This window comes from Athene cunicularia (assembly GCF_003259725.1).
Source record: "Athene cunicularia isolate RWA chromosome 5 unlocalized genomic scaffold, athCun1 chr5_part2, whole genome shotgun sequence".
Classification (NCBI taxonomy): domain Eukaryota; kingdom Metazoa; phylum Chordata; class Aves; order Strigiformes; family Strigidae; genus Athene; species Athene cunicularia.
This window is the reverse complement of record NW_020799102.1, coordinates 2,818,115-2,839,486: the sequence shown is the minus strand read 5'-3', so window position 1 is coordinate 2,839,486 and position 21,372 is coordinate 2,818,115. Positions and strand designations below refer to the sequence as shown.

General features: G+C 39.7%; 2 protein-coding genes across 9 annotated transcripts in view; one reads left to right on the top strand and one right to left on the bottom strand.

Annotated features, from left to right (window-relative positions):
* TUB (tubby bipartite transcription factor) overlaps nucleotides 1-17,605 on the top strand; it is a 156,577-nt gene extending 138,972 nt beyond the window's left edge. For 6 of the 7 annotated variants that reach the window (XM_026850614.1, XM_026850613.1, XM_026850612.1 and 3 more), the window contains 3 exons: nucleotides 970-1,068; nucleotides 1,459-1,630; nucleotides 2,970-4,082. In XM_026850614.1, the coding sequence (XP_026706415.1) occupies nucleotides 970-1,068; nucleotides 1,459-1,630; nucleotides 2,970-3,103 (405 nt within the window). In that variant the 3' untranslated portion in view covers nucleotides 3,104-4,082. Of the gene's footprint in view, nucleotides 1-969; nucleotides 1,069-1,458; nucleotides 1,631-2,969; nucleotides 4,083-17,480 lie in introns of those variants that run through there. The other variant, XM_026850610.1, reaches the window with a different exon arrangement.
* The window catches only part of RIC3 (RIC3 acetylcholine receptor chaperone), a 28,067-nt gene continuing 9,988 nt past the window's right edge, over nucleotides 3,294-21,372 (bottom strand). Inside the window, exons 5-7 of one of the 2 annotated variants that reach the window (XM_026850615.1) lie at nucleotides 18,527-20,597; nucleotides 17,600-17,707; nucleotides 3,294-10,669 (exon numbers count right to left, since the gene is read on the bottom strand). In XM_026850615.1, the coding sequence (XP_026706416.1) occupies nucleotides 20,107-20,597 (491 nt within the window). In that variant the 3' untranslated portion in view covers nucleotides 3,294-10,669; nucleotides 17,600-17,707; nucleotides 18,527-20,106. The remainder of the gene's footprint in view (nucleotides 10,670-17,599; nucleotides 17,708-18,526; nucleotides 20,598-21,372) is intronic. The other variant, XM_026850616.1, reaches the window with a different exon arrangement.

The following is a 21,372-nucleotide window of genomic DNA, read 5'->3' as shown; positions in this document are numbered from 1 at the left end:
GGGGGGGGGGGGGGGGGAGAAAAAAGGCATCACAAAATATGAGGAGATGGACTTCCAAAGCTGTCACTGTTTCATTTACTGGAGTTAATGCTAAAATAGGCAATTGAGTTTTGCCAACTGTATTAGAAAATATTGCCCTTTACTCTTTCTTTTTCAAAAGTAGATGACTTAGTGAAACACATGGCCCTAGTTGTGTCTGGGGAAAAATAAAAGCAAGCCTCAGATGAAAATAAGACTTGAGGGCTATTTAGATTTTAGTGGTTGTGTTTTGAGAGGATAGTGCAGTACTGGAGTGCTTTTGTGAAAGGATGGTCAGAAAGGCATCAAATCATGTTTAATGGAAGAACTTGTATTTGTCATAGATTTATTTTTGCTGCCTATGTTATTTATTTTTCCCTGCCTTCATAGCTCAAAAATTTGCATTCATGATAATGTGTTTGTTTTTTACCATGCTCATCCCTAAGCATAACATAGCTGAAGACTTTGAAAACCACAGCACTGCTAACAGATGCTCTTACTGGCAGCTTCTTCTTATTTGCTTTTGTGCTGGCTCTGGAATAAATGGAGTTGGTCCCATATATTTAATTTTGTCTCTCATCAAAATGTGTGACTGCATTTTATGATTTTTAAATTACAACTACTTTATTTTAGGATCTAACAGTAGCCAAGCAATCTGGTTAGTTCATATCCTTTTTTAACAAAGGGATTTTTTAAAAAAAGTTGTATTAAGGTTGCTGGCAGACAATGCTAGGAGTGTTTTTGGAAACCTCTCTATTTCCATTTTTCCTGTTGTCGGAGCTGCTAAGACAAAGCTAGAATGTTTGGCAGTGCCAGTGAAGGTAGGAGTTTCAAGATGTGTTTTGAGTTGACTAACCAGATAAGTTCCTTGGGTTGCCACTGTGTCTTTCTGTTGAAGAAATTAACTTTAAAAATACAGAACATGATGAACTCTTTTCTAAACATTTTTAGGAAACAAATGTCTTGGGGTTTAAAGGACCTCGTAAAATGAGTGTGATCATACCAGGAATGAATATGGACCATGAAAGAGTTTCCATCAGACCACGAAATGTAAGTCATACCATCAGCCAACAGTAAAAATGACTTGAATTCTTTCTCAGTTAGTTGGGGTTTTTTCATTTCTGAAGGTTTAAAAAACCCAGTATTTGAACAATTGCAAAACAATGGGATGTGTGACTAGTTCTGTGACTCACAAAAGCACTACAAATAATATGTATTTTGATAATAAAAGATACAACTAACCTTTTCCAAGCTATGGGAAGGACTTGAATGCACATTTGCATGGAGATACTCAGAGTTCTCTGTTTTATCTGATGATGCAGTTTTGACAGTGACTGTTTAGCCTTTGGGCTAGGATTTATGAATATTTTTCTCTGTGTGTGAATTTATTTTTTTGTCTTTTGAGTGTTAAACTGAAGTGTGTATCTGTGGTTTGTGCAGGAACATGAGACACTTCTTGCAAGATGGCAGAACAAAAATACAGAGAGTGTCATTGAGCTGCATAACAAAACGCCTGTCTGGAACGATGACACCCAGTCCTATGTGTTAAATTTCCATGGTCGAGTCACACAGGCCTCAGTGAAAAACTTCCAAATTATTCATGATAATGATCGTAAGTATAGCTCTCTGTCTGTAATGTGTAGTGATTCTGGCCTTACTGTTGTTACCTGAGTGAGTTTAGTGATGTGAGTCCAGCTTCATGCTGCTCTGCCTTGTGGCCGTGACATTGATGCAAGTTGGGTGTGTAAATACTCATGCTAGAGACAGGTGATTCTGCTGTGTGCTTAGTTTTCTCCCTTGTCTGCCTGGCTTGTGAACTGAGCAACAGTTCAGAGTTGTCTCTGCTCTCAGAGCTGCTGTACTTCCAGTAGCAGGACCGTGGTCACTCCACTCAAGCACTTGTATCACACAGTCCTTCCTTGGCTTTCTGTTCACTCTGGTCCCCATACACGACCCAGCTGAAGACAGTGCCAGACAGACCCATCCCACTGCACATCTACTTTGCCATGACTAGTCCTGGTAGCCTTAGTCCTCCAGATCACCCTGAACCTACCAGGACTGCCTTTCACACCATCACTGGGACCTCACCAGTGTGCTGCTTTCTGCCAGAAATGTACCAACCCCTTTTTACTCAAGCTTAGGTACAGTTGTTGGAGCAGGGATAAAGACAAGTGCTGGAGTGGAGTGACACTGCCCCACTTCACGCTGGCTTTAGGCAGGCACAGTCACTAGGTGCTGGGGTGCACTGGGCTACACCAATGCCGTGCTTAGACTGCAGGGGAATATAGGAAACTGGTGAAAATGGCTATGCGAGTCTCTGAGAACAACACTGAATTTGAAACATTGGCATATGCATTTACTGCATTTTATAAGGTGAAACAATTGCATCTGCTTTCATAATTAAACATTTCAAACTATGAATGAGGCTGAGACTTCCTCTTGCTGACAAAGAGTACAAAAGGGAAAAAAGGTTGAGGAAGAATTTCTGAATATGACGTAACAGAGAGACATGACTAGGTCTAGATCATAATCATGCCTTCTTTTCCCTCATCCTTTCTTGTCCATTTGCCAGAAGTTAAGTGGGAACAGAATTAATTGGTTCTTGGTACACGTGAAACTCAGCACTAGGTCTATGTAAGAAGTTTGAACATTCTATACAGAAGCAATTTTCTCTCAGTACTTGCAAAACCCACTTTCTGTGTAATTTTTTGACAGTAACAAGTCCTGCAATCCTTTATCACTCAGCTGTTCCTCACTCAAGCCCTCCTTGCTTCTCCCCCTGCTATCAGCACACCCACTTGCAAGAATAAGTGTTGTGAAGTTTGATGAGTGAGCATGTTTTGTTTGTGTTTTGTTGACCTGGGCCAGAGGATGACGTTGAATGCATGTTTATTTACTAAGGGCTGCAAACAAAAATAATGCTTTGTCACCTTTTATGACCTTTCTTCCAGCTGACTATATCGTGATGCAGTTTGGCCGCGTGGCTGAGGATGTGTTCACCATGGACTACAACTACCCAATGTGCGCACTGCAAGCCTTTGCTATTGCCCTTTCAAGTTTTGACAGCAAGCTGGCTTGTGAGTAAAGGGGCATGGGTGAGCATCCTCTCAAAGGAAGCAGTTTGCCATATGATTCCCAATTCCTGCTGGTGTCACTTATGGTCCATACTAAAGAGGTCAGGGAAAATGCAGTTGTGGAGGACCATTCTATGGCTGAAGAGAAAGTAAAAGGAATCTTCTAAAAATTCAGGACATTCAGGAGATAATTTTTTTTTTCTGTCATATTTTTCTGGAAGTGGCATCAAGTTTGTGTAAATAGAAGTTCTATCTCATGTCCTTGGTTATGTTATGGAGCGATGTGCCATGATGTACTGTACCGTGGCTCTAGTAGCACCATTATAACGGTGTCTTTTTTAAATCTAGAAAGGGCGTGCACGCTCAAAAATTTCTTTTTACATTTAAGAATTATTCTGAGGCTGCAATCATACCTCAAGGTTGCATTCGTACATCGACTAATCAGAGCTTCACGTCATCCAGCATAAAAGAAAGATCACACTAAAGATGCACTTTTTTGAATGCGCAAGGATCTCGTGTAGTATAAAGCCAAGTCTGAAGGTTGAAAACCTATACTGGACTGAACTTGATGCATTGCTATTGTATATGTAGTAGGGCATGATGAATTTTAATTGCAGTAGAAGGAAATGGAGAAGTAGAAAGCACAAAACAATGTTGCACAAGTCACTTGAATTCTAAGCTGTCATGTTTTAACATCTACATGCTTTTTAATTTGTTTCAAATGAAAATGTATTTGGAGTACAGAAAAGCAAAAGGAAAATGTCTAGATGCCAAGAAAGCATAACTTATGTTGAATTTGGCATGTTGCGTGTTGGGAATTTATATCCTTGTATTGCTGTGGTAATTCAAACACATATTTTGTATGAAGTGATATAAACAGTTGGATAAAGGCTCTCTGCAGAGAATCTTATTATTTTGAACAGGCTGTGTAAAGCTGAGGAAGGTAAATGGAAATATTTTATTAAATTTGTCTGGCCTTTTGCGATTTTACTATTTGTTGATTGTATTTTTTTTGAACTTTCAACGACAACCACTTTTCATATTTATTTCCCATTGTAAGAACTCTTGAAATCGATTGAAACTGTGTATGTTATTCTCTAATGTAAACGTGCCAGCTACTGAGCTAAATCCTTCTAGGCAAATCTAGTGTGTGCTGCATACAGATGAGCGACTGGCAGGTCACAGAATAGCTCAGAATAGTGTGGATTTTTTTGTTTCTTTTTTTCTGATTTATCTGGAACATATAAACAATTAATATATCAAAACACAAGCAAAGAACAAGCTATTCTCTTCTCTTCTGAACATTCAAAGCCCGAGAGCTGCACCTGAAAGCACACTGTAAAACACCTTTAAAAATAATTAATCTTTCTGCCATTGTTCTGGACAATGTTATCCTAAACAGCACACAAAGTGATAGAATTTATACGTAGTTCACCAGAAGGGTATTGAAATGTGAGTGAAGTGAAGAAGTAGTTGCATTTTGTACTGTATGTATTCAGATCCTCCTTTTTTTACTCTTCATAGACTCTAGCATTGCACAACCAAAGATTATGTAATGAGAAAATGAGATCAAATCTGCTTGTCTCATAGCTGTCGGTCCCTTTCTGACTATAGGGGACAGACCATGAGGAGACATTGTGCCATTTGGACTGTATAATTTCAGCTAACAAAAGAAATAGGCTCCCTTCTTCACGTTTGCCTTCGGGTATCCTTCCCAGTATGCAGACAAGGAAATTTCAGATAAGAGATGGAAATAGGTAATTGCCAGCATTTTTTCTAATCTTTTTTAAAATCTAGGGGGAAAAGTCTGCTGGCTTTGAACAGTGTTTTGTTGATGAACTGAGCCTTTGTGTCCTCTTTAAACTACAGGAGGCTCTGTCTTTTTTTCTCAAATCTTTTTTCAAGAAGCCTTTCCACACAATGGTATCAAGTGGAAAGACACCTTCCATTTAAGAGAAACGAGCAGTCAGTTCCTGCAGTGAATGATCAAAACGATGAGTCATGAGCTTCAGTGTGATACTTAGGCATTGCACATGGATGCTTTGTTTTTCCCAGTGGTTGGTGGTTTCCCACCAATTCACATCCCCATCTGTGATCTCACTTTGGCTTTTTAACAGAGAAGGCCCTTGGGCCTTGGTTACCTCATGTCAGTCTTTAAAAACTAGCTCAAATAATAACCAGAATTTTTTGTTTACTGCAAAACCAGACAGGAGTTCCCAGTGCTGGTATTTAGACATGGATGTCAAGAACTCCACAGCACGGGAACAGTTCAGTCTGCGTGGCTTTAATTCTGTGAGCCGCCAGGCAAACATTTTCTTTAAAGCCTGAGAAAGTGGCACTTGACATAGTTTTCTGCGCCTCTCTGTGCACAACACTGTGTCAAAGGACCCAAGTGTCTTATGGTGCAAATATACCATCTGTTGGTGGTAGCAGTGGAGTTAGTTTAGGAAGGGTTATTTTTAACACCGATCATAACAATGGTCTGATTTGCATTATGGCCCCACAGGGAGTTGTCACCAAAAGGAAGCTCATGTGCAGTGAACTCCTGCACAAGGGTGAGAATGAGGGGCTGGAGAAACGCAGAGAGTTCAACTGCTTGGGAGAGTTTTGCTGCCAGCACATTGTGTAACTTCACTCTCACTGCGTGTTCTTCCCAGACAGGTATTTTTTTAACCTGTAAGCATGCCAGGAGGAAAGTGGCGACTCAAATTCCCATCGTCTTAACAAAATCGTACAGGGACGTCAGCCAACAAGCTGCTGAGGAAAAAATTCCCCACCATAAATTGAGGTCACTAGAGGGGGATGTTAACCTGGCACTAAGAGCAATAAGCTCTCATTAAATCTGGTTCAGTTACAGTAGGATTTGCACCTAGTGGCCTTTACTAAAACCCCAATTCCTCACTGTTGTTGAGCCAGGTACTGGGTTCTTCTGATTCACTTAACCATTGCCATCTGCTCCAGAGGCATCTATATAATTTCTGTTGGACAGATTCTGGTGAAGTTCACTACTGCATGTCAATGCAAGGTGCTATCACAAGTTTTCCAACACATCTCCAAATTTTGTTTTCCTAACTTGGTAAAGTCACAGCAGGTTCTGTCAGACGTGATACTCCATTGTCCTCACAAAGTTAGCTTTTCCACCCCACCAGCAATAAAATCATGGCACTAGTATGTATTTTCAGAGATAACGTGCATACTAAAGTAACTGAGGAGTAGTTAGTGCCACACTCCTATCAGTAGTAGCTTCTGCAGGGCCTGCATGACAGTGTGCAGCGGGGCATAACCTTGTTTACTTAATGTGACAAAGAACAGAATGGCACTCAGCTGTGCATTTCCTTCACATAGTCCTAGTGAGTGTTTGGATACTGTAGATTTAATATTATTTAAAATCCCGATATTGATGATTTTTTGCATCTGCTGTTGTTTTTGGCAGAGAGTTGTAAACAAATGCCTTGCCTGAATTGCTTATAGGCAAATACTGCATGCTTTAATGAGAGTTCTTAATCTTAAGTTGTCACTCTGTTTACATCAAACAGTTTCTTCCTGGCCCTTTATCTAATTTTGTTAATCTCTGATGTTCTGTTCCTTCTCATTCTCCTCACAATCCCTTTATCTTCAAGGATGTGCAACTCAAAAGTGTTTATTTTGACAAGGTTACTCAGTGATCTCTCTGCAGATGAATAATGCCTTCGGTGCACATCCAGTGATGCTCCTGCAGTAGAAGCCTTATCAAAGAGGTGAATTTGGCCCTTTGGCTTTTCAATAGAGTAAATTAACACATTAAAAGGTAGCAGATAAAAAAGCTTGCCTAAAATATAATCAGAATTTTTCTGAGTAAACATTCAGTAACTGCAGTTCCCAAACCATTGGTTGCAAATCAATGAGCAGAACTGTCCACAAGCCTGAAGGCAAACTGTTAGACAGATTCCCTTTGTAGTGCTGCCTTATTTTTGCTTTTTCAAAAGGTTGAAAGTGATTTTGTGAGCTGAAGTGTGTTGGGGCCCTGAAATTATTTTTTAGAAGCTAGACATCACTCCACTCCTTTTGTAGGACAATATATGGCACATAAAATAGTAATGTCACAGGCCACTGTTACAAATTCTGATGCTAAGAAGTCTGTGAGAATGGTTTTATCATAATTACTAGGCCAATCTCTCACTATTCAAGTTCCCTTACAATAGTGCTGGATTTCCCAGCTAGCTGTCCTCATGAGGTACTAGAACAGTGGCAGCTTTAGTGAAAAGGGCTCTGTAATAAAATCTGGTAGCTGCATGAGTGAAAAACATTATTGTGGAGTCAAATGACACCACTGAGTTTTATTGGTCATGGTGAACCGATGCCATGATTTTGAACTTTCTGGTTTTTTGCTCCTTTTGATGAACAAAAGGAGGGACTTTCAACAAGCAGAGATACCAGCGAGGTCTCCAAAATTATTGAGCACTAGACCTTTTTTACCTATAAAAATCTTACCCTTCCTGAGCGCTGCCCATTAAAAAAGAAGGATATCAACCCAGTCCTTAGCACAGAAAATCACTCCCAGTTCTTGTAACTAGGCTTTTTACAAATTTTATTATTAATTTATTAGTGATTTCACATAAGGATACCACAAGGACTTGGCAAACAAGAGTTCTTCCCCTGAAGAGATGATGACTCTAGACCAACATGAGAATATTTTGTATTTTATTATTTTGGTAGGATAGGACAGGGAGTTGCTTGGTGTTTTGGGCAGAGAGGGTTTCTCCTTATGTTTGGCAGGTGTCAGAGGGAAGATTTGGGGTTTGATCCTGTGGCATTCTAACTAGTTCCCTCATACTATCCTATTGCTCTCCTAAAACATAATTTGCAAGATTTTTTTCCTGGTTTTAGAGAAGCATTAGCTCACCAATAAAATCTCTTTGCTTGGCAAATAAGGATGGTACGTGTGATAAAGCAGCAGTCACCTTTATTAGAATTATGGGCTGATGACTCTCATTTCTCAAAAGGCCTCATTTTGCTTACCAGAAGTAGCTTTATACATATAAATCTTGCACTAGAACTAATCTAAGTGTAGAATCCAAGCTTTTCTTGTATGTGCTGTCTAATGACAATGGGTTTCTCTTGTTCTTCATGTATGAAATGTACCTTCCTGGGTTCTGCTCTTTAAGTGTTTGAAATTAATGATGTAGATATTTTTTAAGTTCTTTCTGTTGCTCACAAAGGAACTAAGAAAAGGATTTGTGCAACTATCTCGATGTTTTGGTATTTTGCTATGAACTATAGCTCAGTAGCTGATACTCACAAATGCCTGTATATTGGATGAAAATGCATTAAAACTTATTTTATATGTTATATTTTACTTAACTGCCCCAAAACTTTAGAATCCTCTTTTTCAGTAAGGGTATGTTTATCCATACCTTCACTGAGAAGACTTGGATTAACTGGCTTTCTTTAAACTGTTCAATGGAACCAGTACACTGGTTTGCTAAATTGCTTTAGGATGAGGACATAGTTCAGAAAAATTATGCTTCCATTTTTGAGAAAAAAACCCTCTCTATTCACTTTATGATTGGATTACTCAGCAACACTGAAAGCTCATCATGGTTTTATTTAAGTCTTCAATGGCAGTTTGAAAATTACTCTGACAAAAGCTTGATAACACATGAACTGGAATGAAATCCTACTTGAGAGTCAGAACCCAGCAAATAACCAGTGAATACTCATCCATCTATTCTGTGCTTAGGTACTGCTTCATGTAAAAAAAGTCCTGAAGAGTCACAAATCTATGTTAAAATCAGCCTGGTCTTTTAGGCTGTCCAACAGGCTTGGGGATCAGCTCACCTGGGTTTTAATCCCAACTGACTGTGTGACTTTGTGCAAATCTTGTAACCTCTTTGTGCCTCAGTCCAAAGAGCTGAATGGAAATAATAGTTTTCAGACCTACCTGTGTCTGTCCCAGTTCTAAGAGGCTTCTCAGGAGGGTTTCGAGGCTGGTGGATGGCAGGTGGTGTTGGCGCAGAGTACCCTATTTAATTCTTACCGAAGGAACAGCAGTAAAATATGACCAGTTTTCTACCACCTATGTAGAAACTGAATAGCTAATCAATCTCTTAGGATAAAATTTTGACACTGTTAAATTCTATGGTAATCTTGTCAATTATTTCAGTGAGGCTTCAGGTTTTTTACCTTGTGTCATTTTTGGTCACTAAATGTGCAGAAAAAACATTGGGAAACCATCTGATACACTTATTCTTCTCACAGGGATGTGTTGCTCACTGTGTTTTAGTTTGCACCATCAGTTTTAAAACTACTGTTCCTGAACATTTTGCAGAGGTTCAGTTAATGCAACTGCCTATTTATGCTTTTATGTAGCAAACTGAGACACTTCGCGATTGTGCTGCAAATTGTCTTTTTGTACTTCTGGGTGGGTTTTTTTTTCCTTGGATGTGACTCAGCTGTTCGAAACTTGTTACTGCAGAGTTTGACTCTGTCACGCACATCTGATTTAAAATCAATGAGTCTCATGATTTATGACTACCTTTATACTCGTATGGGATGTTTACAGTGCAATCTGTTTCTGACATTTGACCCTTTATCTGTGGCTTCTTACTGAGGTTACCCCAGTTGGCACAGTGCCATTAGAAGTATCAGTAATTTATAATGTGAACTCTCTCAAAGTAACAGAATGTAATTTATAAATGTTTTTATAGATTTTAAAATTAAAATGTAGCTGATATGAATGCTTACAGATTGGGTGAAGTAAACAAGAAAGTTGTTTGTTCAAAATTTTCTTTCCTTAAGCTTGTGTTGAAGTTTGAGCTCTCACTGAAGCAGTAAGATCCTGCTCCTGCAGCTCCATCTGTGCAAGCGGGATACAGTTTGGCCTGTGCAGACTGCCAGGCTCTGTCAGTGTGATCAGGACACAGTGAGCAATGGGATTTCCAAAGTCCTAACAGGAGTGCACTTGCTAATTCTCTTAGGCACTCTTGAACATCACATAAGAAATCATGTACCTTTCCTATGTTGACTTACCAAATAACAGCAGAAATATTTTCACTCCCTTTGGATTTTTTTTAAATTTCTTTTTAAAGGCTATGCTTACTGTCTAGGCAAGTGTAATATTATAAGACATTTAGTTTGAAGTCCTGGAAGATTATGTCATGAGATCGCTTATTTTGACAGTGCAGAAAACCTCACAAGTACACAAAACCAGAGTATGTTTTGTGACAGTGGGCTTTGGGCGCTGCTCGTGCTATGAAGTTCAGCGTTCAAACAAGTTTGTGAGCTCTGGCACCTCGTGACAGGTTTTCATTCCAGTCTGGGGACATCAGAAGATAACCCAATTATTACCAACCTCTTCTCTTCCCTAGGGAGAATCTCCTGTCCTCACTGGCTAGAAGTAGAACTATATTGATCTTGATGTGTCTTTAAACATTATGGGTTTTTTTTAGCTATTTTAAAAACATTTTCAAAGATGCAGTTTGAGCTTAAAGAAAAGTCGTTGAAGTAGCTGTAGATGTACCGAGTTGATTTGGTTGAGAGGCAGCTGTCTTTTCCAGCAATTTTCTCAGTTGACATATGAGCAGCACTTCATAGTCCTACTGGAAAAACATAATGCAGCTATTTTAATATGCCTTCCTTGGGTTTTGCCTTATGATGCTGCTTTTTTGTGCCCAATTATGTTTATTTCTGAAAGTTACTACTTCCAGTGCTAAACAGAAATAGAGCAGTATTTTCTACTGAAGTCTCTGCCTTATTTTCTGCTGCCTCACATGTGGAGATTTGATACTAAAAATAGAATTTTTTCATTTAAGAAAAAAAACAGGTTTTCTAGGCAAAGTCATTAACTTTTAGTGCTATGTGCCTGGATTGACAGAGGGTTGTGGTTTTTTTTCCAACCAGGAATCTTACTACTGGCAGAGTAGCATGTGCCATGAAACATCCAGTGATGCCCTGTTGCATACTACATCAGTGTGAGGGCCTGGCCCAAAGATACAGCCCTCTCTCACCAAAATGGCACCACTTTCCTTCTTGGAGGGCTTTCTGTTGATACTTTTATGTTTATTACAGCATCTTCCATCTTGGGGCCAGTCTGTGATTAGGTTAATAAATATCAGCCTTAACAAACATCCATGAACTAAAACCCCTTCACATCAGCAGTTAAAGCCTTACAGCAGTCCAGAAGCAGCAGGTAAGTAGTATTATCCTTTTAATGGCAGTGAAGCTGTGACTTGCAGTTTATACAGAACAAACAGACAAACGAACACGGAGTTATTTTTAGAGCTGGCACTAGAACTAAGTTCTTAGTCCCTAAACCTGTGCTCGCTATTGCTGTGGGTGACCAGCTGGTATACAAAGGGTCTCTGTTTTGAACTTTGTTGTGAAGACTAAACTATTTCACTTCAGTTTGGAATACTGAAAAACCAAACCACATTACTAGAGAGCTCTCATCAGGCAATTGAAATTACACTGAAATCAAATTTCATGCATACTCATTTATGAGGATGGCCCAGAACAAACACAAGGGTGCTGTGCAGGTGTCAGGAACTGAAAAGTTGCACAGCAAATAATGCAAGTAAAAAAACAGCGGGGCTATATTTCATTCCTAACTCTATCTCGATATTCAATGTTTTATAGTGTAGGCTGAAAATACAAAAATGCTGTGTACTGTTCATTTTAACTTCTGGTTTAAAGTAGGGCTACAGCAGCGATGCTTACTCTTACAAGTTTTGTAACAATGTTGTCTTAAAAAGCTGACTGTGGAGTATCTTTAACTATAATGGATTCTCAAGAGTTACTGAATTCAATGACACTATGACAAGCGTTTTTTAAAACAAAACCAAAAGCAAAAACCAACTGCTTTCAAAAGCACTGGTTAGTCTGTTGTTTGGACTACATAGCACAAGTCCATGAGGTTGAATTCCTAGTTGGTGTCACTCAAATAGTCTCTTCTTGCAGATGGTTGATGCTTTTCAGCTTGTAATCTGTGTTATTACAATTTCCTTGTTTTGGTTTAAGATCCCTGATTTTTTTTTTTTTCCAGCTATAACTTTCTCTTGTTTCAAACATGTACAGGTTTTTCCACATGGAGACATTCCAGAAAGCTAAGTCAGTGAAACTGATAATGTCTGTGAATTAAAGTGTGTTAAATCCCTGTGTATATGTTCTCATTTCGAAGTAAGGTGGCCTTCAATTCCAGTTGTATAATCCTCAGCGGGGGTATTCATCACATTGTGCAGTTCAAGGTTGTTGGTGAATTTTAAAGTGCTGAATAGGTTTCTGACCAAGATACTGGAGAACATATGTAAAGGGATTCACCCTTCTGTATTCCCAGGGTGGCAATTATGACTTACAGTACAGCATTTCTAACAGTGGGCTCTTTGAATTGTACTTGCAAAGCTCAGCACCTGCACAGCACCTGCACATTAGACACCACATTTCTGAAGTTCTCTTTTTCTACTGCAGTGGTTTTCAGCATGCCCTGATTTATTGCCACCTCTATGAAGAATTTAAGCTTCCTGACAACAGTGTGCTTTCGTCTTTGGATTTTGTGGATGACAGGGATCTGGGGACTGTATGCTGAAAGTTAACTGCTTTACTAGTATAGCAGAGCTTCATGCTAGGAGCACGGTGTAAATGACGCCAGTATAACTAGGTTTATTTTTTACAACGCCCATCAGAGATATGCTTGTTTCTCAGAAAATAATATTCCTTTCTCTTTTTCTTCTCCATTTATATCTGCCTGGATCTGAGGATGAGAGACCCTTTTAGCATTCATGCAATCAGCTACCATATAAGAAAAACACACACAAAGGTCTATTATGGATGGCTTTATCACTAAGCAATGCAACTATTACATGCTTACTGTCATCCTGCTATGTAACAGTGCATGTTTTTTCCCATGTGCTATTTCCCACCATGTGCTTGTCACCAGTCAGAGGACACTGCTGAAAAGACATGCATGGAAGTTTAGCAAAGTAGCTGCAGAACCGAAGCCATTAAGATGTAGTTCTAATACTGAAGAAAGAGCTCCTCCTGAAGGCAAAAATTGGGACCAGTGGCTCGTAAAGTTATTTGGACTTTTCATGTGTTTGCATTGCATATAAGATGATAACACTTTTTTTTTTTTTTTTTTTTTTTTTTATTATACTTGGACTATATTAAGCCCTAAGCCCAGAAAAAGGAAGATAAAAGGAGTGCAGTTACAGAGAAGGAAATAAAAGTGCAAACAAGCTCCATTTGTTGGAGGAACTTGAAGTGTGAAGGAAACCTGAGTGTGCAGGCAAGGCAGTAGGATGTACTGGGGAATGACAGTAGGGTGATTTCTTAATGGCGAATTGGCAGACTGCTTGTCATGGCTTAGAGCGAGTAATGGAACTTAGTAGTCATTGATGGACTACGATGGTCACTGCTTATGTTGCCTGATATTGGTAAGAACTCTGCCCATAGCATTTGTTTCTCTCCTAAGCAGCTTGGTTTATGTGCAGATTTCTTCATGATGACATTTTGACCCATTTATTTCTATTTTGGGCCTAATCCAAAGCCTGCTGGTGTAACTGAACGTTTCTTTCTGACTTCTGCTGTGTCTCCGTAATGCCGCACTCGCGTGTCTCTACAAGAGACCTAATGTCTTCTTGTCTGCGTTTAAAAGGGGGTTACCTGGAGCTCAAAAATCGGGCAGTACTGGCTTGAATACTTCAAAAGATTGTATTTGGAAGGGAGAACAAATTTTGCTCTTATGACATCCCATGAAGCCTTGTTGATACTCAAAGGGGAATCAAAACCATCCTATTACATGTGCCATCGAATTCTGTGATGTCCTTACTGCTACAAAATGACATTTAGAAAAACAAAATGTTGCTAATAGTTGCGTGTGTTTTAAGGGACAATAGTGGATAACTGACCCTGCACAAGAATTAGCAAATCACACAGGGAGTTTCCCCAAGAAACAGGTCTTTAAGAAACAAACCTCTTACAGGGGGTTACTGTGAAACATGTATGAAAAAAAAAAAAATATTGAAGCTTTGGTAATTTTTTTAGTATCTTCAAAGTGTAAAACTCTTGTAATTGAAATGAACAATTTTATTTCAAATAAAAAGTCCTGAACTTGGTGACATGAAAGTAAGATCATCTGGCAGTTACATACAACGTGTAAAGGGGGTGCACATACATGCCCAGTACACCAGGATTCTCAGTACTGGAGTGGGTTTAATTTAATGACTTTCCCAACATCTTTCAATTTTAGATGTCCAAACATCCGTGCTGGGCACACATGCATATACATATCTATATAGTCTTAAAAAATTACCTTTGGTGATACCTAGGAATTAGTCGTCTTTCTTCACGCTGACAGCTTAAACCAAGATATTCATTTGTCTTGGCATTAATTATTGCAATGTATCTCTAAAAGATAGAGTCTCCTATTTGAAACCCCTTTTAAAATAAATTTAAACAACTGAAATATTCCTGTGGGAAAGATTTTTTTAAAAAAATATCTCTTAAATGTGTCTGTATCCGTTAGAGATAACCATCTCCTTTCCCTTTTTCCTTTGAGCTGACTCTTCAGTGGGATTGATCCATGCAGTGAGTCAATCCTTACCCATCATTACAAGACTGGGGTTGCTTTGCCTTTTCGAACAATTTCTTATACTCAAGAGTAGTGGAACAAGGGAAAAAATATCCCTGGATGGTGGATGATGTTTTGTAATTCAATAAACCTTCAGAATTATCTCAGAAAGTAAATACTTTTAAGGTGGTTAATTTCTAAGAGTTCCTAGCAGACACTGAAGTGGTTTTGTATTTCCCAACACTGTCTTCATCTAGCTAATGGCAGTCTGAAAGATCCAGTGTTTGGGAGCAGCTGTAGAAATACCCATTTTAGAATGTGTCGGGACTAGATCTGCCTGTAAAGAAAAATACACCTTTGTTTCTGACTTGTTTACTTGAACTTCAACAAGTAGAAAATGTAGGTGCTATGTGAATGTTTCTGTCCCCATAAAATGAAAGCGCAGTTTAGTTAGGGTTTTTTTACTATTCCCACAGTAAACATCTAATTCATCTCTTTGCCTTTGTTAAATAAACCAGTGATATACATACAGTTGAATTTGAGTATGTTAAGATCTAGACTTCCTTTACATTATAGGGGGTTTAAAAGTGGAAAATATAAAAACTGACAAAAAAATGTCTTTGTTGTGAGAACTAGTATTTAACCAGTCATGTTTTTTCATAATGCCAGTAACATATTATGCTTATTTGCATACAAAACTGTCTTGACCTGATTCAAGTAGTCGGGCATCACATTTTTGTTCAGAGAGTTTTAGATAAACCTGCAAGAATGTGCTTTTACAAAGTAAATTTTTTAAAGAAACTCTTTGGTATTCTGTAGTAAATGTATTTATTTACCAGTACGTGCAACAACTAATTTTTGTATTTTCACATAATTTACTTGGTGTATGTCATAGAGGTTCTACTGTTTGTCAATACAGAACACTGTGCAGAAATATTAATTTGTTTGAAACAACTATTTTTTTCCCTACCCAAGGTCAGAAACATCTTGATAAATTACCTACACAGAGTATGGACGTTATTTAACATAAGCAGTTTCCAGTGCTGTTTAAACTGTATTTTTTACCTTTAATGCTCATACAAATGCAAAACAAAGAACATAGCCATAGAAAGTAATACTGTCAGTCTTGACTTTATCAGTCATTTTCAGACTGTAAGTTTTCTCAAAGTGTGAGTGCAAAGATTTTAACTTGGGACACACTATAAATACTCCTGTTACCCCTCTTCCTGAAGAGGAGGGTGAGATTCCTAATGAACACTAGCCAAGCAGAGGCCCAATTGTTTGCTGCCTTAGGTCCCTACCACCTGACAATCCTGTCCCATTCCTGCTACCTCAGTGCTGTTTGCTGTGAGGTGAACCATTTTTTTCCAAGTCTAGCTAAAGGACTGAATTTTTGGCCTTCTCATTTCTATCAAAATTAGTCTGGAAAATGGTCAGAAAAACCTGGGATGTAGTTCAGTAAGGACAAGAGCAAAGAGCTATACTTAGGCTGGGATGATCAGCTGCTCAATTACAAAAAGCCCCCAAGCTTCGAACATGTAAAAAGCTATTGGAAAGCAGAAGATAAGTTTCTGTCCTCCATTATCTCTGATAGACAGAACTGATTCAAATTGTAGTCAGATTAGACAACAGAAAATTTTCTGACTACAAAGCAGAACTTGTAGCAAACAGAATGCAATGCAAACAGAGCTTGTTGTCTGGGAAACTTTCAGTGACAAGTTGCAGTTTCCTGTCAGGAACAATATAGGTTTGGGTAGTCTTGCATTTTGATGTGTGGTTGATCACAACAGTAGTTACCAGCAGAGAGGAGGAATGGTCTCTGGAAACCATCTAAGCCATCCTGGGAAGATCACTGACAAAAACAAGCATATGGTCAGGTGTCTATTTGCTCTCTAGGAATCTGTGCCCCTCCTGAAAACTGGTGAAGCCCCAAAGCTGAGAAAAGTCACTTGACTAGAGCAACCTTTCCAGCTGTATTTGTACAGAGGATGCTCAGTCTGATCTGATGTTCATTTGCTTTGAATTGTGTGGTTGATATAACACCATTGAAAAATAGCTTATTTTCTAACTCTTACTTGGGTTCTCTTGTCCAGTGTTTGCGATACATGAGGTTAGAAACAATGTTTTTATTAGGTTGTGCAAGTAAAAATCATTTAGATAGAGGATTATTGCACTACATTGTTCTGTGACCTCAAAATTAATATTAATTTTCTTAGCTGGAAAAGGAAAGAATCCAATGTATAAATACTAAAGGCTAATGCAGTAAGTTTGGTCATAAACTTCTTACATGGTTATCTGTTTTCCAGATACTATTTGATAACTAGTCCTTGTTACAGTATTTTTGGGACCAGCACTGATCTTAAGCTTTGTACTTTTTTTCTGATCCCATGGAATGCCTGAAATGATCTGTAACCATTAACAAATATCCATGAAAAATTAAGCACTTCTGTGGGGTTTTAATTCTATTTTTATCAGAATATTTCATTTAAACAATGTATGTGCTGTTTCTTTTACCTTTATTAAAAGCTACAGCCATTTAATTTGCTAGGTGGGAAACACTGAAAGTAAAGGAGCATGTACTTTTCATAAGCCTGACTGCTTCCACTGGGTGTCCCCCTGAGCTGCTACAATTTTTTTCCAAATGTTTACTTATGTTCTGACCTATGATTTTGATTTACTTGTTTAGTAGAAGTCCTTTTAGAATCCTGATTTTGTTCAGATAAGCTCTTCTTCAAATTATGAATGCCCTCTGCTAAAAGTGAACAATCAATAACTAAGAATGCTGGACACACCTGTGAGATAATCCTTTTCTAAAATGCGTATCTAAATAGACATTTCTGTTTCAGAGGGGGGAAAGCTGAAGCAAAGAGAGAAAAGGAAGTGTCATATAAACAGGAGGAGTATCAGTTTGAAGACTGCTGGTAAGCTGCTGTATGAGGTATGCCTAGCTACGTTGAGTACTTACTGGTAGCTGGGGTGGGGCTGCCAAGACGATGGACACCTCCAGACTGAACTGTTGAGACTCTGACACCACACAGTCAACCCGCACTAGCAGCATTTTCTCCTGTTGGTGCTGCAAAGAAATACGAAGCCTTTAGCTCTGCTACAGGTATTACAAGATGTTCTAACAACCAGTCTCTGTGTTAGTAAAGGAAAACTCACTGGATTTTGGTTTGGCTTTTTTTTTTTCACTAGTGCTGTGATAGAATTTCTTTCTTATCTCACACTCCAGTGCAATGTCTGCTTGGTGTGTCTATGGGGACTGTGTTGGCCCACCAGGCTAACTCACAGGATGCAGCTGACTTCTCTAGTTACCCATGCTAAGGGGCCTTAAAAGAAATTCTGGGCTTTTACTTGTCTGCCAAAAATGACCATTCAGTAAGGGCCATGGGAGACTGGAAGACAGCAAGGTCAAAAAGCAGACTGAATTTAGGAATTAAACTTTTGCTATTACTTGGGAAGCTTAGCATGTTACACTCATCTGAATTGCTTTATATTTCTCTCACTGATACAAAGAGAATACAACTCCCAGTGCCAAGTGAAACAGCTCCAAAGGACATGCTGATCGATACCAGGTGACAGCCTACTGGTTAGGCCACCCTCAGGGGATAACTGAGGTTGGCGGTCCTTGCTCAACACCACAGTGTGAGGATTTACAAATGCTTTCTACTGCTGTAGTGAGGGTCCCCACTGATACATCAGGCTGCCTTTATCAAGGAAATTTGTGTGTGTCTTCATACTCAGTGCTGTATCAGGGCCTGGTCAAGCTCCTCAGTACAGAAACACTGACCATCGAACGGCCATTAGAAACATTCACAGCTTATCGTAGTTTATGGCCAAAGACACACATTTTCCCATTGGGACAGGTGGATCCCGTCAGACCCCAGCATACCTTATCTCTTGAAGGCTCTTCCATGGTTTAAAAAGCCAAGGTTTTGGTGCTGGCACCAGTCCTGGAGCGAGGTATTGACATCCTGGGCTTGCTCCTAGCTTCTTGGAGGATCTGTTCCATGCTCTTCCCAGGCACAGAGGTGAGGGTGACAGGTATCTTCCACTAGCACAGGTTGCTCAAAGCCCCAGCCAGCCTGACCTTGAACACTTCCAGGGACGGGGCATCCACACCTCTGGGCAACCCGCTCCAGTGTCTCCCCACCCTCATGACCAGAGGCAGTTCCCTCAGCCTGCCCTTGTGTGCCCCCCACCCCATGCCAGGGGCCCTGGGCTGGACCCACACCCCACACCTCAGTGTCTTTCCTGGACTGGGAGACCAGGAGGGGACAGAGGATCCAGATGCAGTCACCAAAGTACCAAACAAGAGCAGAGGAAAGCATTTTTACTGGTATTTTCTTGGGTTTATCGGAGGGTTGTTTGGGTTTTTGAACATGCGGAGGGGATGTGGGATAGCAAAGAAGGGCTCACACCACCCGTGGCAATCAAGGCAGTAACTGTCGATGCTGGGAGATGGAACGGGTGAGCCCAGGGGACGGCCAGGTGTGGAGGCTGGGCTCCCAGCTAACGGCAGGGCTGGCGGCTGGGCCGGGCGTCCTGTGGCATCACGGAGGGAGCTGTGCAGGACGCGGATCCACTTCCATCGGTTCTTCTTCCACTTCTCCGTCTGAGGTTTACCCTCTCGCTGCTTTCTTTTATTTTTTAATTCCCTGGGACATTTTTAGTGTTTGTCTCTAACACAAAGTATGGTCCGATTCCTGCACTCATCTGGGAGTTTCACCAAGATGTTTCACCACAGCTATGGCAAAGACAAAGAACAACTCATACATTTCAGTCTTGCTTGTGTTCTTCTTGGGACACACCATAGATTAGACTACTGGCCTGCAGCATGGAATAAGCTGGGAAATGGGCTGTGGGTTGGGGTACCATATGAGTGTTGTGGATTGTAGTGACAACAGTTTCTTGGGTGTACAGCAGGTATGACACAGCTGAGAGAGTCATGTGTGTGACCAGTCTGCTCTGCTGATCAGTTAACATTCAGGTAAGAGAAAGAAGGCATACTTTCTCCACCAGCTTCCTGGTAATTGTATAAATATATATGGATTTGATTAACTTTCACAAATGGTAGCACACATGTTTTTGACAAAACCAGAAGAGACATTTGGTTAACTCTGGGATGACAATGGGGAAAAAAATAAAAACAAAAAACACAAAACCCAACTTTCTTCAGAATCAGAAGGGAAAGAATCACAAGTATCTGAAACAAATAATCTACTCCAAGATACCAGTCTCCAAAAAGCAAGGACAAAGTGCTGCTGGCAACATGATGGTAAGGCCACGACAAGACTACATGAAAGAGGGCACTGGCTTCCAGTTCAGGTCGATGATGTGACTGTTACCACAGGAATGAAATTGGTATAAGAAGATGAACACAGAGAAGTCTTCACTGGGAACGAAAAACACACATATGACAGTTTATGCCCTCTATCTTCACCATCTAGATAACATCCACTGTTGTTCCTATTACTCAAGTCCTTTCGTGTTGCGCTTTCTCAGTGTGCCTGTTTCGTCTGAATCACTGGCTTTTTGCTTTTTCAGTGCTGCATTTTCATTTTCTGACTCCACAGATGGGTCTTCTTGGGTTGACTCTTCTGCTTCACTGCAGCTCTCATAGTGGAATCCAGTGTTCTCCGCTATGACAGCAGGATCATCATCCTCGTAACAACAGCAGCACTCCTCAGTGCTTTGGCTGTGATGAAGGTCCCTCTCCTCATCACTGCTGCCAGTTACCTCATCCTTTTTCTGCATTAAATCATGACCACCCCTTCCCATGGTGAGATCAGGTAGCAGGGTTTCATTGCACAGATGCTCCTCATCTTCCATGCCCTCCATTCTTTCTGCCAGCTCTTCTGCAGAGGGCTGGCTCAGGTCAGGGTAATCTACAAGGATTGTGTCCTGTTTGCGCTTGAAGCAACCAGAATTATCATAGACAGGATAGGTCTCTTCTGGATAACCTTAGGAATAAAGTGACAGGCAGCTTGAAGTGTTGGCGGCATTTAAAAGTAGTACTGACTTCAGTGATGGATGCACAGGTTTGTTACAACAGTTGGTTTTAGCACTGCCAGTATAAGTGTCATCTATTTAATGCTGTGTATATGTCACAGTATTAAATCCACAGCAAGAATGTGCAAAACATGACTTCTTGGGAGATGATGAGAAAACTCCACTTATTTTTAGGGAGCCAGGATATCAACCCTGACTTTCAGGAGTAAATACCTGAGCTCTGCTGAAAGCTATGGCAGCTAACAGGTGAAAACTGCATGTCTTGGATCTTTAAATAGATCCTTTCTTTTTTTGCTTCTGTTTACAGATTGACTGCTTCATGTTTTGAAGACTTTTGCTATAAACAGCATTATTTATAAAGTTGAAAAACCAGATATGTCAATGACTGTGTGCATTTCGTTTTAGAAAATGCATCATGAACTTGATTTAAGAGAACAGAGCTCGAGGCCACTGTTTATGCTTTATGTTTGGATCATTTTTGAAAGCTTCTTAAAGAGCAAGAAATTAAGTCTGCATTTAAAATTATGATAGGAGCAGCTCAACTAGGATATCTTGAAAACACATTTATGTAACAAGTAAACAATGAGGAATGGAAAGGACATTAAAATAAAGAATTTTTAAAAGCCAGACTTCCTGGAGTTGACTTGTTACAACGTTGGAGCAAACAAAGAATGACTAATCAAAAGTAAAAACTGTAAGTTATCCAAAACATGATTCTGATTTCCA